Below are 15,820 nucleotides of genomic sequence, written 5' to 3'. Positions count from 1 at the left end.
AGTCTGATGGTGTAACAACATTTTAACAGTGTAAAGCTGTAACTGAAGTGTAACGTGTTAAAGTGTGTAAAGCTGTAACTGTGGAAGTGTGATTGTGTAACAGTATGAAGCTATAGCAGTCTGACAGCATAAAAGTGACATAAAAGTAACATTGTAACATTGTGAAGGTATAACTGTGAAAATGTATCAGTGTGATTGTGTAATGGTGTGAAGTGGCTATGTTTTTTAGCTGTATTTCGTGAAGGTGTAACAGTGTAAAGTTTTTATGGTGTTTAAGCTGTAATTTGGTGAAGTTTTAACTGGTGGACGTCTACAAAAAGTGAAAAATGTGTATTTGTACTTTCGAGAATATTTTTAAACAGTAGTTTTACAGGACTAAAGCGCTGTCGCTATGATTGCGAGATCACTGGTTCAAATCCCAGTTATGCAGCTTGCCATCAGCTGCCAGAGCTCTGGGAGAGCACAATTGGGCTTGCTCTCTCTGAGTGGGTAGATGGTGCTCTTTTCCCATATCACTCTTAGGGTGATGTTGATCAGCACAAGGCGTCTGTGAGCTGATGTATCGGAACCGAGTTGCAGCACTTTCCTCCGATCGCGCTCTGATGCTACTCAGCAATGCTACATCAGCAGCAGTTCAATATTCAAGGTTCAAGATTTTTATTGTCACGTCACAGAGTACAGGTGTAAATGTGAGTGAAAAACTTGGGTGCAGATTCCCACCAATGTGCAGAGAACAATATTTACAAGTAGAATAATAAAATAAAATAGAATATAAAATAAGATAATATATACAGATAGCAAAAAAAAAGTTTCAGTAGAGACATGGGCTAGTCTTCACCCTTCTTGCGTAGTGGCATCACCTGTGATGGGGAATATAGAGCTAAGTAGCAGTTAGATGGGTCAGTGTGAGTCAATTGGCCTAGCTTTATTGGGAGAAAACAGAAAAAATATATAAATAAATTAAAAATATTAATTAATATTTATTTCCAAAGCTTTTTAAGATGTTTTGCAAACCTTTATTTAATTGCATCATGTCAGTAACCTAAACAGAGTGTCTAACACAGTTTAGTTCATTTGCAGAGAGATACTGGATGGACAAATAAGCTTTTTTAGAAGCAGTTCTAGATGTTCCTCACTACAGAAGTAGATTTTTGTTTTTCTTCGTGAGTAGTTTTACTCTTTCTTTCACTTAGGCATGGGTGTAAGACACCCTAACCCAGCGTTTAGTGTCGACTGAAATAAATAGCTTTAAATATCCTTTTCTCAGCTGGCCTCAGATTTCTGCACTGTACATTATCAGGTTCGGGACGTCCCGTGAGGCCGAGGCTTGGGTGAAACGAGTTAAATGGGTAAACAGTACCGGCCCAGGACGGCTGGCTGTAACTCCATAGCCTGGTGTGGACAGAGTGATAACTGCTGTGAGTGACCTCGTGAACTCAGTCTTCTAAAACACTGTACAGTCACAGAGGACCAGAAGTGGAGACGCCTAGTGGGAAAACACTGAAAGTGCACTGGAGGGGAGAGGGGATCTCAACCAGGGGGGTGGGGGTGTTCCACAAAGGAGTGAGAAGTGTGCAGTGACTGCAGAGACTGTCTCCAAGACCTTCATCATTTAGTCAACTTCCACCAACCCTAATAGTATCTGGTTATCAGTACTCCCGACTCCTGTGGTCAGAAATTGACCAATAATGAATGAGGGATGGAGGGCTGATGAACTGTGCAGCAACAGTTGAGCTCCAGTCTGTAACTGTTCACATACACAGTGACAGATGATGTCGGAGCATCTAATGAACACAAACTGTGCAAATGTTTGTGGACACCTGCTTTTGCAAAGTTTTGTTAAAATCAGGGACTTCTGATGTTGGACGGTTAGTTTTGCCAATCCAACTCATCCCACAGGTATTGGATGGAACTCCATCACTCCAGAGAACCCCACAGCTCAATGGTGCAGGGCTTTATACCCATCTAGTTCATGCTCAGCACAACAATAAACTGAGACACTGTTAGTTTTTCAGCTGACAAAATATGTATTTCCAAGTTTTCCAAATCACACAAATGTATAGCACTGTATTTCGAAATGCTAGGGGCGAATGAAGATGGACTATTCAGCCAAAGTTTTTACTTGTTATCTTGTTTCACTACAACCCAAGTCCATTTCAAACTGAATTTCCCTTTCATGATACTTCACGATGCTTTCAACTTTAAAAGTGTCCTCAAGTGCAGTTGCAAAGACCATCAAAAACGTTATGATGAAACTGGCTCTCATCAGGACCACCCCAGGATTTTGGTTTGTTTAACACTTTTAAGATACATGACCACATCCTTATGTGTTCGTAAGTTCTTCATAGCATGAATGACTTCAGTATTCATTTATAATTTAGTAAAAAATGGTACTGTACATGATTAATTCCTTACCGCTAAACTATGCTAACTATATGCATTTTTAGTCCAGCTGTTGTACCTATGACCGCAGCACAGCAGTGCCAATATTACATGTTATAGCGCTCCTTCTCGTGTATTATTGCTTAACTGACTTTTATTTCATTGCAGACCTTTAGACCTAGAATTAGACCTTTAGAATGTGCATCCGGATACTTAACAGTGACAATTTAAGGTCCTGATTAACAGGTCTGGCGTGCAGTGATCTGCACAGCTGTGAAGTTTTTGGGTTTTCCTGTTTTCACTACCACAGTGGTTTTAGACCAGTACATGTTAGCATGATTTAAGACATTTAATCCAGCTGCCAGTGAAGTCCCTCTTCACCTGACTGCAGCTGTTTTTGATTGACACTGTGGTGCACTTTGATTGACAGCTCTTGACTCGTGTCTCATCAGGTCCCAGCTGAGATGCCCCTCCCAGGGGTGGGGCAGAGGGGCGGTCTCCATGGCAACCTGCCTGATGTAATGGTGAGAGCTTTCCTAATTTAAGTGATGCTGTCTTGCGGCGAACGACTCACATACTCACACAAAACACACACACACACACACACATACACAACTTCTGCATCTATAGAAGTATAGATGCTGCTTGCATGGCCTATATGTATATAACTGTACTGTACTATTGATTATGTGTAATTTAGAATTAAAGGTGAAGATCTGGAAATAATCAGATTTGTACATTCTATTCCCTAACCAAGATGTAGTTGATTATGTTTGTTTGTTTTATTTTTTATTAGTGTTTCATTGAATCTACATTCGTTTGTACGTTTAGTCTGGACGTACAGGTTGTTCAGTTTGCCCAGAACCAAAATAGCAGGTGCTGCAAACCACGATTTGGGCCAAAAGGTTGTCTCAGTTCGAATCAGCTCAACTGTGGTCTGGTTCGTTTGCAGTGTGACAGCACTTTTATTTTCTTTTTTAATTTTTTTAAATTATTTTATTTCAAATTTTTATCCCATTTTATACAAATTTACACGGCCAATTACCCAACTCACTCATTAGGAATTCCCATATCACTAGTGATGCCGCAACAACAGGAGGGTGAAGACTAGTACTTGTGCTGAGAGACATCACTCTTTGGAGTAATGAGAGGAAAGAGCACCATCTACCCACCCAGAGAAAGCAAGACCAGTTGTGCTCTCTCAGGGCTCTGGTGGCTGATGGCAAGCTACATAAACAGGATTTGAATCAGCGCCTTAGTCCGCTGGACCATTCGGAGCCCCAGCACTTTTCTAGTTAGTTCGGACTCAATTATAGACAGTTGAGACAGGCTATCGCCGGCCATTAAACAAGAAAGAGAACCAGGGTTGTGCCAAAATCTGACTGACTTTTAATGTGCTTGCACGTCTCATTGCAATATGGGAGCAACATATTGCGCTGGTGATCTACTGTAACTGTAGATTAATGCTTATTTATAAACAGAAATTACACTCAGGGAGTCAGATTGTAGATGTGAAGCAGAATTTGGCACAACACCTGGAAAGTCAATTCGCCAAACTGACAACATTCTACAAACCAGTGTCAGTGTCAGGTAGTGAAACATGCAGTCATTACCACGCAAGTCATAATGACAGAACATAGCACAGATTTTAGTGTGTCACTAAATTGCAGAGTGAAACCAGAATTAACAAACATGTCAATCTTGGTTTGTACTCTGATACAGACTGAAATACTAGACAATAGTCACTTGAATCGTTTTCATTTCTGCTTAAACGGCATCCAGGTCTTCGATAAGGTGATCCAGAGCACTTGTGGGCGTGGTTTAGAGTGCAGTTTGCATCACACCTTACAGGTTTCCCAGTGTTTCTGAGTTCAGACTTTGTTATTAATGTATGAATGTGCATGTTGAGCAGTGGGACCCTCACTCTGTACACTTATGGAGCTCTGTCCAGTACACTTAGGAGTGGCAAACTAATCTACCAACTTCAGTAGCTGACCTTACTGATGCTCTTGTGTGGCTGAATGCAATCAAATCCTCCTCACAGCAGTGTTCTAACTAGTGTAAGGTTCTGGCAGCTAAGGAGAAACACTGGAGGACACAAACTGTTGTTTTGTGATTTATTTTGATTCAATTGTGTTTGTTTTCTTTAAGTCACCTCAGTTGTTTCAATTAAAGTCCATGTTAAATATACCTTACCTCAACTTTCTTCCCATTGGCTCCTGCCGTCACCATCATTTTGCATACTGGGTTTATCCCCTCCTCACCATCAATTTGTAGTCATTCTCCCAGGGCTACATTCCCCTGGGTGTTTAACTCTGTTTAACTGTGGAGTCGAGCACAGGGATTTGTAAAGATGATGACTCTTAATATATCAGTTAAAAAAAACGGTCTGAACTGTATTTTTTACACTATAAGGCTCACTTCTGGAAAATTATATTATAATTATAATCTGGTGTGCAAGGAGCAGTAAAGCCATTTTCCTGTAATAAAGGAGTTTCAGTAAATATTCTCCAGGACCGAGGCTGGATCAGTATTAGCATTAGCCACTAACAGCAGTGCTAGTTTTTTTGCCGTTTAGAGGTGACTATGTTGGACTATAGCCTGTGCGTTTGCAGTGTTAAGTTTGCAGTGTTAAGTCAACACTAGATTTACACAGCTCAGAAATAAATTATTTATCAGGTGGTGTTCAATATAGAGATGAGTTAAGTGTAAAAGCGCAGAATGGAAGTGCAACATAAATAATGATCAGGATTTTGTGTTCTGTACGCAACTCACAGATACTACACTTTGTTGCTGCTTTAAAGGAGAACAGAATGTATGAAAGTGGTGAATCTATACATAGCAAAGCAATGTGTGTGTCTGTGTGTGTGTGTGTGCATATTTTTCCGTCTGTTTAACGGTCAGTGTTTTGATCTTTACTTACTTTACTTTGATTTACTTACTGTCCTTCTGAAAGGATTGAGTTACTGTTTTATATCTAACTATTTGACTCAATTATGATTCAGGAAAGTCAGGAAGTCAGGAAATGATTTGTCCTAACAATGCTTATGTCTTGTTTGAAATTATCTAATTAAATTATATGTATAACATTTTTTTAATTAAATAATATTTCTTTTGGAAAATATTTGATGTTAATGTGAGTGTTTTGGAAACTATTATTCAATTTAATTATGTCACTTTAGGAAATGAGTTGATATGTTATGTCAGCTCTAATAAAATTGGAAAGAAATATTGGTAACACTTTTGTGATGCATTATAGAGCGTAGTATACATACTACCTTATAATGACCGTCATAATGGTGTCATAATGTTTAATAATATCTGTTTAACAGAACTTGTTAAAAACTTACATAAGGCACTATAATATCTGTCTTTATGAAGATTCATACATGTACTTTAACTGTAACTTGTTATGTATGTTATTTATAGTGGTCATTATAAGGCATTATGTGTGCTATTTAATGTATTGTAAATGCATTATGAATTCATTATTCATATGATTCATAGGATCTACTACCGAAATTGTATTTTATCATTTTATTTTTTAAATCAAAAGATGGGAAAGATGGATGTAGGAACTATTTACACAGCAGTAGAATATAGAATAATAGTAATAGCATGGCAATTTGTATTATGTTTAACAATATCTTAAAAAATAGCAAATGAACATTGTTGTTATTTTTTAAGGTGGATTCAAAGATCACAAAACTAAACATGTGTTCATTAAACAGTGAAAGCTGATGTTATGTTGTTTGTGTCCCTCAGAGTTTTGCTGAGAACACGATGAATGAGCTGCTGGGCTGGTACGGCTACGACAAGGTGGAGCTACGAGACTCGGACGACCTTGATATACGCAACTATCCTGACGGAGAAATCCGACAGCACATCTCTGTGCTGAAAGGTGGGCTGTGTTCACAACCAGAAACACACACAGGGTCATATGTGTCCATTAGGGGTGTCACGATTCTCTAAATCCTAGATTCGGTTTTATTTCCAATTTTAGGGTCACGATTCGATTTGATTCTTTATTTTCCTTTTTCTTTTTTTTACAGCAGAGAGGCCTATGCCAGTTTTAGATTAGTCTATGGTCAGTCGTTGGTTTGATTCATCAAATTTACAATATCTTATTTCAAAAGGTGGGCTTGATATAAGTGATGCAAAGTGATACAAGTGATCTGTAATACACCACATTAGGCACTAATGGTCAAATTTAAATAATTTAATTAAGATATATATGTAATGCCATCTAGTGGCGCTTGCGTAGCTTAGAGGGAGGGATTGTCAATCCTCTTTTTGACTTTGAGGCTCGAGACCATGACATAATTTCAAGTGTCCAGTTTTAGTCTCCATACAAAAAGAGTGGCCATAAACCCCTACATTGTAGCACCTGCTTGCTGTTGGTCAGAAATCTGTTATTACCACCTATACAGAGACCTAATGAAAGTGGCCAGTGAGTGGAAGTACAATATAGTAAGGTGTTTCTAATAATGTGGCCAGTGAGTGGAAGTACAAGATTTGTGTTTCTAATAAAATGTCCAGTGAGTGGAGGTACAAGACTGGTGTTTCTAATAAAGTGGTCAGTAAGTGGAAGTACAAGATTGGTGTTTCTAATAAAGTGGTCAGTAAGTGGAGGTACAAGATTGGTGTTTCTAATTAAGTGGCCAGTGAGAGGAAGCACAAGATTGGTGTTTCTAATAAAGTGGCCAGTCAATGGAAGCACAAGGTAGTATTAGGGTGTTTCTAATAAAGTAACCAATATAAAGTGGCTAGGGGCCGGAAACATAAGGTTGGTGTTTCTAATAAAGTGGTCAGTGAATGGAAGCACAGGGTAAATGTTCTTAATAAAGTGGCCATTAATTGGAAACACAGCATAGTAGGGTGTTTCTAAACATGTGGCCAAAAAGTTGAAGTACAAGGATGTTGTTTCTAATAAAGTGGCCAGTGACTGGAAGCATAGGGTTGATGTTTCTAATAAAGTGGCCAACAATTGGAAACACAGGGTAGGGGGTTCCAATGATGTGGCCAGTGAGTGGAATTATAAGGTAGGTGTTTCTAATAAAGTAGCCATCAAGTGGAAGCACAAGTGAGGTGTTTCTAATAAAGTGGCCAGTGAATGAAAGTACAGGGTATATTTTTTTAAAAGTGTGATACTTAGAGTAGAAAAAAATACAAAAGCAAAAAATATTAGTAAATGGTTTAATATATTAACTAATGTGTGCTAATGTCAGCAGAAGCTAATTTAGCTATTAGCTTTGACCAAACTACTTGTTTCATTTAGCGCTCAGCTTCTGTAAAAGCTGAAATATATTAGGAACATTTTAATCAACGACTGCAAAGTTTCCAGACTGCAGATAGCATTAGCATCTCCACTGTTGACAGGAAGTGACAGAACGCAAAGTTAAATTCCTGAACTCTGCTCGCTCTTCTCCTGTAAGACTTCATGGCTGAAGTTTGAGCTCTAATTCCAGGTCTTATGCAGGCATCTGTGATATGGCCCTAGTTAGCGTATTAGCGCGACTTAAATTGTCAACCATCTTCATCGGCTGGTAGAGATTGGACACAATGAAGAATCTAATCCCCCACAACACCCCCTACTCAAAAAGCCCACTAGCCTCCCCAAAACCCCCCGCTCTCAGAGAAAGAAGAGATTTAGCGTTTAAAGTGTGCCAGGCTACGGCGCTGTTAGCGACATCTTTTTAACATCCTGCGCCTGCCCCAAGATTGGCCCCATAATTACATTCCGCCATCGTACAAATCCGCGGCTACAGATTACGCCGCTCCGGCATTGTTGGCGGACGGAGCTGGAAGTGGCGAGATTAGTGACAAGACAATCAAACTTAATTAACTCATTTAGACTTAATCCCTATCAGCTCTTATGCACGGTCAGAATGACAAATGAGTTTCTGGAAATCTGCCCATATCGTGTTTGGGCATTTAGCATCGACATTGTCTCGATGGCTGCAGGTGTGAAGTGTGTGTGTGTGAGTGTGTGCGTGTGTGTGTGTGTTAAGAGTTTTTTTTTCATGACTTATTTCTTCTATGCATTTGCTAAATCAGTAAGAAGGCCACATTTTGACTATAACCTACTAGGGTTGTCACAATACCAAAATTTTGACTTCGATACCGATACCAACTGTAGTATCACGATTCTCGATACCAAAACGATACTTGGAAGAAAAAAAAAACAATAAAAATATCTGAACATAAAATGTTTATTTTTGACTGAATTGGATTGAACACTGAACAATCGGTGCAAACGTTTTTATTCTAAAATGAAACATTTGAACAAAAAAACAAGTTTCGTTATTATAACCTTAACTATAACATAATTATCTACTTCCACTTCCTAAAAACTAAAACTAAAACCAGAGGTAATGGTAGCCTGACTATGTGAACCTTACGGGCGGGCAGAAGTTAAGTTCTGAATAAGGAAAATAAAGAGACAAGAAGAACATTACAATGTTATGTTCATTTTAACACTCACTGCTCCGTTTTATTAATCAACCGTTTACCATTTTTAATAAGCCCATCTTCAGTGTAACGATCAAGCAGGCTACGTGCCTGACCACAGATTTGCGATGGAAACGCGAAAACGTGAACATCTTGAGTTCATGTTTCACAGCCAATGGGATAATGGAGAAATAGAGAAAACCACGGTTCCAAAACAAAACTCCTGCACACTCCTCTCCGTGTTAACGTGATTTATTGGCAGTCGCTAGTAAATCTTAGTAAAGCTACAGACAGAGTGTATCTTGACTAACTCCACTAACCTGTCGACTTCTCAGCTCTTTGTAGAGATCAGGGTGCTTGTCTGCTAAATGAATGAGCGAAATATGATCAGAATTATGTTAAATAACACTGTAACATAGAAGCATAGAATTATTATTTAATTAAAATGATTTTTAAGAACAGCTAAACACAGTGCTGCAGGTCAAACGCGGAGGCGTTGACGTGCGAGAGAGACAGAGAGAGAGACAGAGAGAGACACAGAGAGAGAGAAAGAGAGAGACAGAGAAAGAGACACAGCGAGAGTGAGAGAGAGAGATTTGCGTGTTCTGATGTGAGCTACTCACAGGTAAAGGTTCTCGTTTATCTCCTCGTGCTCATATTCTAGTCCCACACATAAGTCTGCAGCTCCCTCAGTGTTTTCTGTCGTATTTTGCGGCTAGCGCTTACAACTAACACCGCGGACCGCGAGGTGCCGCCGCGCTTGTGCCGAATCCGCTACTGAATCCGACTCCCGCTTCGCGGACAGAATCGGCACAACACCCCCCCGCTGTACAACTGGGGGAGTGAAAACAGCGCTAATAAATAAAGTAGTTTAGTTTCACTTTCAGTTTTCGTTATTTTCGTTATTTTATTTAAAAATAAAAATATAAATAAAAAACAGATGCCTACATCTCAGACTATTTTCCCACACTTCACTCCTCGCGCCCGTTTTGTCCACAAGTCGCGGACGAGAGACATCTGTTATTTTAGCCGTCGCCATTCTACACTCGCTGCTGCTCTGCTGGCTTGCGCGTGAATCGATTCATTTGTTCAGAACACTAAGTTTATCTGAATCCTGCCACACCAACTGCTGCGGTGTGAATCAGTTTTCTTATGAACTGAATCAAATCGTGCCTACTAATTTGACTCATTTGAAGCTAGTGACTGGGCTATACAGTATCGAAAGCATCGAACGCTAAAGAACCGAATCGTTTGTGATGACGTAGTATCGAAAAAGAATCGAACCTTCGGTACACCGTGCAACTCTATAACCTACAATTACTGGCCTCTTCATGGAAACACCAATAAAAGTAGAATGCAGTTCATAAGTCTGGTACATACTCATATTGTGATATAGTGAAGGGAGGTGTTTCTAATAAAGTGTCCAGTGAGTGTAAGCACAAGGTAGAAAGGTGTTTCTAAAAAAGTGGCCAGTGAGTGGCAGCACAAGGTAGGAAGGTGTTTCTAATAAAGTGGCCAGTTAGTGAAAGCACAAGGTAGGAAGGTGTTTCTAATAAAGTGGCCAGTGAGTGTAAGCACAAGGTAGGAAGGTGTTTCTAATAAAGTGGCCAGTGAGTAGCAGCACAAGGTAGGAAAGTGTTTCTAATAAAGTGGCCAGTGAGTAGCAGGTGTTTCTAATAAAGTGGCCAGTGAGTGTAAGCACAAGGTAGGAAGGTGTTTCTAATAAAGTGGCCAGTGAGTGTAAGCACAAGGTAGGAAGGTGTTTCTAATAAAGTGGCCAGTGATTGTAAGCACAAAGTAGGAAGGTGTTTCTAATAAAGTGGCCAGTGAGTGGCAGCACAAGGTAGGAAGGTGTTTCTAATAAAGTGGCCAGTGAGTAGCAGCACAGGGTAGGAAGGTGTTTCTAATAAAGTGACCAGTGAGTAAGCACAAGGTAGGAAGGTGTTTCTAATAAAGTGTCCAGAGAGTGGAAGCACAAGGTAGGACGGTGTTTCTAATAAAGTGGCCAGAGAGTGGAAGCACAAGGTAGGAAGGTGTTTCCAATAAAGTGACCAGTGAGTGTAAGCACAAGGTAGGAAGGTGTTTCTAATAAAGTGGCCAGAGAGTGGAAGCACAAGGTAGGAAAGTGTTTCTAATAAAGTGGCCAGTGCGTAGCAGGTGTTTCTAATAAAGTGGCCAGTGAGTAGCAGCACAGGGTAGGAAGGTGTTTCTAATAAAGTGACCAGTGAGTAAGCACAAGGTAGGAAGGTGTTTCTAATAAAGTGGCCAGTGAGTGGAAGCACCAGGTAGGAAGGTGTTTCTTATAAAGTGGCCAGTGAGTGTAAGCACAAGGTAGAAGGTGTTTCTAATAAAGTGGCCAGTGAGTGGCAGCACAAGGTAGGAAGGTGAGGGTTTCAAATAACCTGGCTGTTATAGGTCTTGCTTACCAACAATAAACTGAATCAAATGCTTTATTTAATTTCCTGCCTCAACAGTTTTATAAGGATTTTGATGAAGTCATTCCAGAAAGGTCTAGTGGAATCCTAAGACCTCTCTCTCTCTCTCTCTCTCTCTCTCTGTCTCTCTCTCTCTTTTTCTTTCTGTCCTTCTAGAAAACTCTATGCCAAAAGCGTGCATGTCCGAAAACAGCACTTCCCCTCCTCACGCGAACAGCTCCAGCTCCACGCCCACACCGCGGAATGGAGTTGCCGCGGAAACGGCGGCTAACCCCTCCTCCTCAGTTGCCAAGGAGCAAGGCGGCATGCCAATCATAGTGCCCCTGATACCACCCCCTCTCATCAAACCACCAGCAGGTAAGAGTTTAACCCTTTGTTATAATTGAGTTGGAATACTGTTGTGTGCAGAAGGTCTGAGTTATTATATCATTTACACTCTGTTTCCAACACACTGGAACTGCGTAATTTGATACAACGCACAGCAAGTTTGCTGTGAATATTAATATTTTACACTCACAACAGTGGGGCAGATTTGTAGTGTGATCCTCATTATCTTTGTTTCACACTTTTTGGACAGTTGAGTCTAAGCTTACAGCACTTCTGCTGTCATGTCAAAATATGATTTAATGTAAAGACTTTTTTATCAACTCAAATCATAGTCAAATTAAGCATGAACACACACAGTCATTAAATTATTATAACTTTGTCAGTGTTTTACTTTTATAATTTTAAGGCAAGGCAAGTTTATTTAAATAGCACCTTCCATACACAGTAATAATTTAAAGTGCTTTACAAAATAGAAAATACAATGAGAAGTCAAATTACAAATACATGTAACAATAAAAATGGAAATTAAAAAAAGAATTAAGAATAAAAGTTGGAAAAAACATAATTCAAACATGATTAAAACAAAGATAACAAAGATAAGGTGTGTGAAACACACACATACACACACACACACACACACACACACACAGCCAGCAGCGAGCACTCACCCACACACACCTTGAAAGTGAGATGTAGTAGCTGTGTCCAGCCACCTGGACATCGACCTGGAGATTACGGACACAGTGTGTACACTTTATTGTGTTTGTATGTTTGTACACTTATAGTGTAGTGTGTGTGTGGTTGTGTGTGTACTTTGTGCTAAAGTGTGATTGTATGTGTGTGTGTTCAGATTGAGAAACAGATGGTGTGGACTCTAACTGCCATGGCAACACCCCTACCCCCCGCCCCCCACCCCCAGCCTACTGAATGATGCATGAGCTGCTGCAGCCACACACACACACACAAGCACACACATCCATTAGCAGTGCAGGTATGTGCGGTGCTGAGGCTCATAGAGCACCACAGTCACACGGCTGAGTGTATAAACACTGCTTGAGAAAACACTGAGAAATTCTACACTACGCGCCCCACCACACTGCAGGAACTACGGCTCAGCCTCACGCACACACACACACACACACACACATACATACATACACACACAGTTTAGCCTTGCCACATTTTATGTTTCACGGATTCACTTTAATATGGTTTAGTTTAATGTCATTGGGGTAACAGTGTGGAGCATCTTGCAGATCAGCAATACAACACTTTTGGATTGTGTTATAGTGTGAAGTCTGTTTTGGGTCAGTATTGTAACAGCGTGGTCTGAGTCAGTAGTGTGACAGTGTGCAATCTGTTTTGGGACGGTAGTGTAACAGTGTGGACTGAGTAGTGTCACAGTGTGGAGTGTGTTTAGAATCATTGGTGTAACAGTGTGGACTAAGTCAGTAGTGTGACAGTGTGGACTGGATTATGAGTCAGTAGTGTAACAGTGTGCCATCTGTTTTGAGTCAGTAGTGTAACACTGTGGACAGAGTCAGTAGTGTGACAGAGTGCAGTCTGTTTTGGGTCAGTAGTGTAACAGTGTGTTCTGAGTCAGTATTGTGACAGTTTAAAGTCTGTTTTGGGTCAGTAGTGTTACCGTGTGGTCTGTGTAAGTGGTCAGTAGTGTAAAAGTGTGCACTAGTGTAACTGCGTAGACTGCGTTATGAGTCAGTATTATAACAGTGTTCAGTCTGTTTTGGTCAGCAGTGTAACAGTGTGGACTGAATTATGAGTCAGTAGTGTTACAGTGTGCGATCTGTTTTAGGTCAGTAGTGTAACTGTGGACTGCGTTACATGTCAGTATTGTAACAGTGTACATTCTGTTTTGGTCAGCAGTGTAACGGTGTGAACTGAATTATGAGTCAGAAGTGTTACAGTGTGCGGTCTGTTTTAGGTCAGTAGTGTAACAGTGTGGACTGAGTCAGTAGTGTAAAAGTGTGAAGTCTGTTTTTGGTCAGTAGTGTAACAGTGTGGAACGTTTTATAGGTCGTAGTGTAACAGTATGGAATGTGTTAAAGGTAAGTAGTGTAACAGTGTGGAATGTTTTATCAGAGTCAGCAGTGTATCACTGTAGACTGCATCTAATAGGTCAATGGTCATTGTAAATGTACGGAAGTGTCTTTCATGTCATTGGTGTAACTGCAGAGTTACAGGTCAGCTTTGTAACAGTGTGTAGCAAGCTGAGTGCATTTGTGAAACTTTCATGTCTTTGAATGTTTTACTGTGAAGCAGTATTTCTCTCTCTCTCTCTCTCACTTTCTATTGCTCTCTCTTTGCCCTGCTCTATCTATGCATCTCTCTCTCTCTCTCTCTCTCTCTCTCTCTCTCTCTCTCTCTCACACACACATACACACACACGCACACAAACACACACACACATGCTTTCATTCCTCCACTCTTTCTCTCTTTTCTTCCTCTCTCTGTCCTGATGGAGGCTGAGTGCAACCTGTCAACCTGCATCACCCCACCCTCTTCACTCCTAATGTGTGTTGCAATGTGTGTGTGTGTGTGTGTTTATGTGTGTGTGGGTGGGTCTATGTGTGTGTGTGGGTGTACATGTCCGTCTGTCACACACAGCACTGAATGCCACTAGATATTAGCTGCCTCCCATCATGCCCTGATGACAGTTTTGGGCTTGTGGGCATTTCTGTGTGTGTGTGTGTGTGTGTGTGTGTGTTTTGGGGGAGGGGCAGGACTGGGGGTTTACTGCTACTTGTGTGTGTGTGTTTCAGGTGTGGGTGGGGGTCAGCTGTGTAACAGCAAGCTGTGTGTGTGTGTGTGTGTGTTTGAGAGTGTGTGGATAAATGGGCTCCCAATAGACTTAACCCTCCTTACCCCCTTATGACACATTTGGGACTTTCTCATGTTCTTATCTCTCTCTCTCTCTCTCTCTCTCTCTCTTATCTTTTTCTCTGTCTCTTTCCCTCACCCCCTTTCCCTTTCTTTGCACTCTCTCTATCACTTTTTGTCTTGTCACTTGCTCTCTTGGTCTCTTTTTACCTCTTTCTCTCATTCCTTTACTGCTAATCTCTCTCTTACTCTGTGTGTATGAGAGAGTGTGTGTGTGTGTGTGTGTGTGTGTGTGTTTATGTGTGTGTGTGGGTGGGTCTATGTGTGTGTGTGGGTGTACATGTCCGTCTGTCACACACAGCACTGAATGCCACTAGATATTAGCTGCCTCCCATCATGCCCTGATGACAGTTTTGGGCTTGTGGGCATTTCTGTGTGTGTGTGTGTGTGTGTGTGTGTGTGTTTTGGGGGAGGGGCAGGACTGGGGGTTTACTGCTACTTGTGTGTGTGTGTTTCAGGTGTGGGTGGGGGTCAGCTGTGTAACAGCAAGCTGTGTGTGTGTGTGTGTTTGAGAGTGTGTGGATAAATGGGCTCCCAATAGACTTAACCCTCCTTACCCCCTTATGACACATTTGGGACTTTCTCATGTTCTTATCTCTCTCTCTCTCTCTCTCTCTCTCTCTCTCTTATCTTTTTCTCTGTCTCTTTCCCTCACCCCCTTTCCCTTTCTTTGCACTCTCTCTATCACTTTTTGTCTTGTCACTTGCTCTCTTGGTCTCTTTTTACCTCTTTCTCTCATTCCTTTACTGCTAATCTCTCTCTTACTCTGTGTGTATGAGAGAGTGTGTGTGTGTGTGTGTGTGTGTGTGTGTGTGTGTGTGTGTGTGTGTGTGTGTGTGTGTGTGTGTGAGTGGTCTGCAGGGGTAGACGGGGGACTAATTCATAATTATGTTAAATCTCTCCCCACAGGCAGAGCGATAACTCTGAACTCACAGCATGCATATTTTATAACGTGCACACACACACACACTCACACACACACACACACACACGCGCTAACGAGCTGCGCACTAATTCTACTTGCTCTCCTACTTGTCTCACTCTCTCTCTTTCTTTTTCTATCTCTCTCTCTCTTGCTTCGTTTCATCTGTCTCTCTCTCTTTTTACTTATTTATTTACATAGAAAAAAAACTATATGTAATTTTTCACATACTGTACAGTAGAGCTTAGATTCCTGAGTTTGGGCCGAGTCGGGTCGGGTCGGGCACAGGACTTTTTTCCAAAATCCATCAGGCTTGTTTAGATGTTTCTTTGAAAACCTATGACACTGAAGTTTGTGGTGAGGATGTAGGAAAGGTTTTCCTCTGATTGACGATGTACATACGTGG

At 40.8% G+C, this 15,820-nt stretch overlaps 1 protein-coding gene across 7 annotated transcripts in view; it reads left to right on the top strand.

Annotated features, from left to right (window-relative positions):
* Positions 1-15,820, top strand: part of sobpa (sine oculis binding protein homolog (Drosophila) a) — a 79,669-nt gene that overhangs the window by 16,872 nt on the left and 46,977 nt on the right. For 4 of the 7 annotated variants that reach the window (XM_007247527.4, XM_022685079.2, XM_007247528.4 and 1 more), the window contains exons 2-4: positions 2,835-2,906; positions 6,148-6,283; positions 11,424-11,624. In XM_007247527.4, the coding sequence (XP_007247589.3) occupies positions 2,835-2,906; positions 6,148-6,283; positions 11,424-11,624 (409 nt within the window). The remainder of the gene's footprint in view (positions 1-2,834; positions 2,907-6,147; positions 6,284-11,423; positions 11,625-15,820) is intronic. The other 3 variants (XM_022685077.2, XM_007247529.4, XM_007247530.4) reach the window with 1 other exon arrangement.

Source organism: Astyanax mexicanus, chromosome 7 (genome assembly GCF_023375975.1).
Source record: "Astyanax mexicanus isolate ESR-SI-001 chromosome 7, AstMex3_surface, whole genome shotgun sequence".
NCBI classification, from domain to species: Eukaryota; Metazoa; Chordata; class Actinopteri; order Characiformes; family Acestrorhamphidae; genus Astyanax; species Astyanax mexicanus.
The sequence above is the reverse complement of the archived record's forward strand: the minus strand, read 5'-3'. Positions and strand labels throughout refer to the sequence as shown.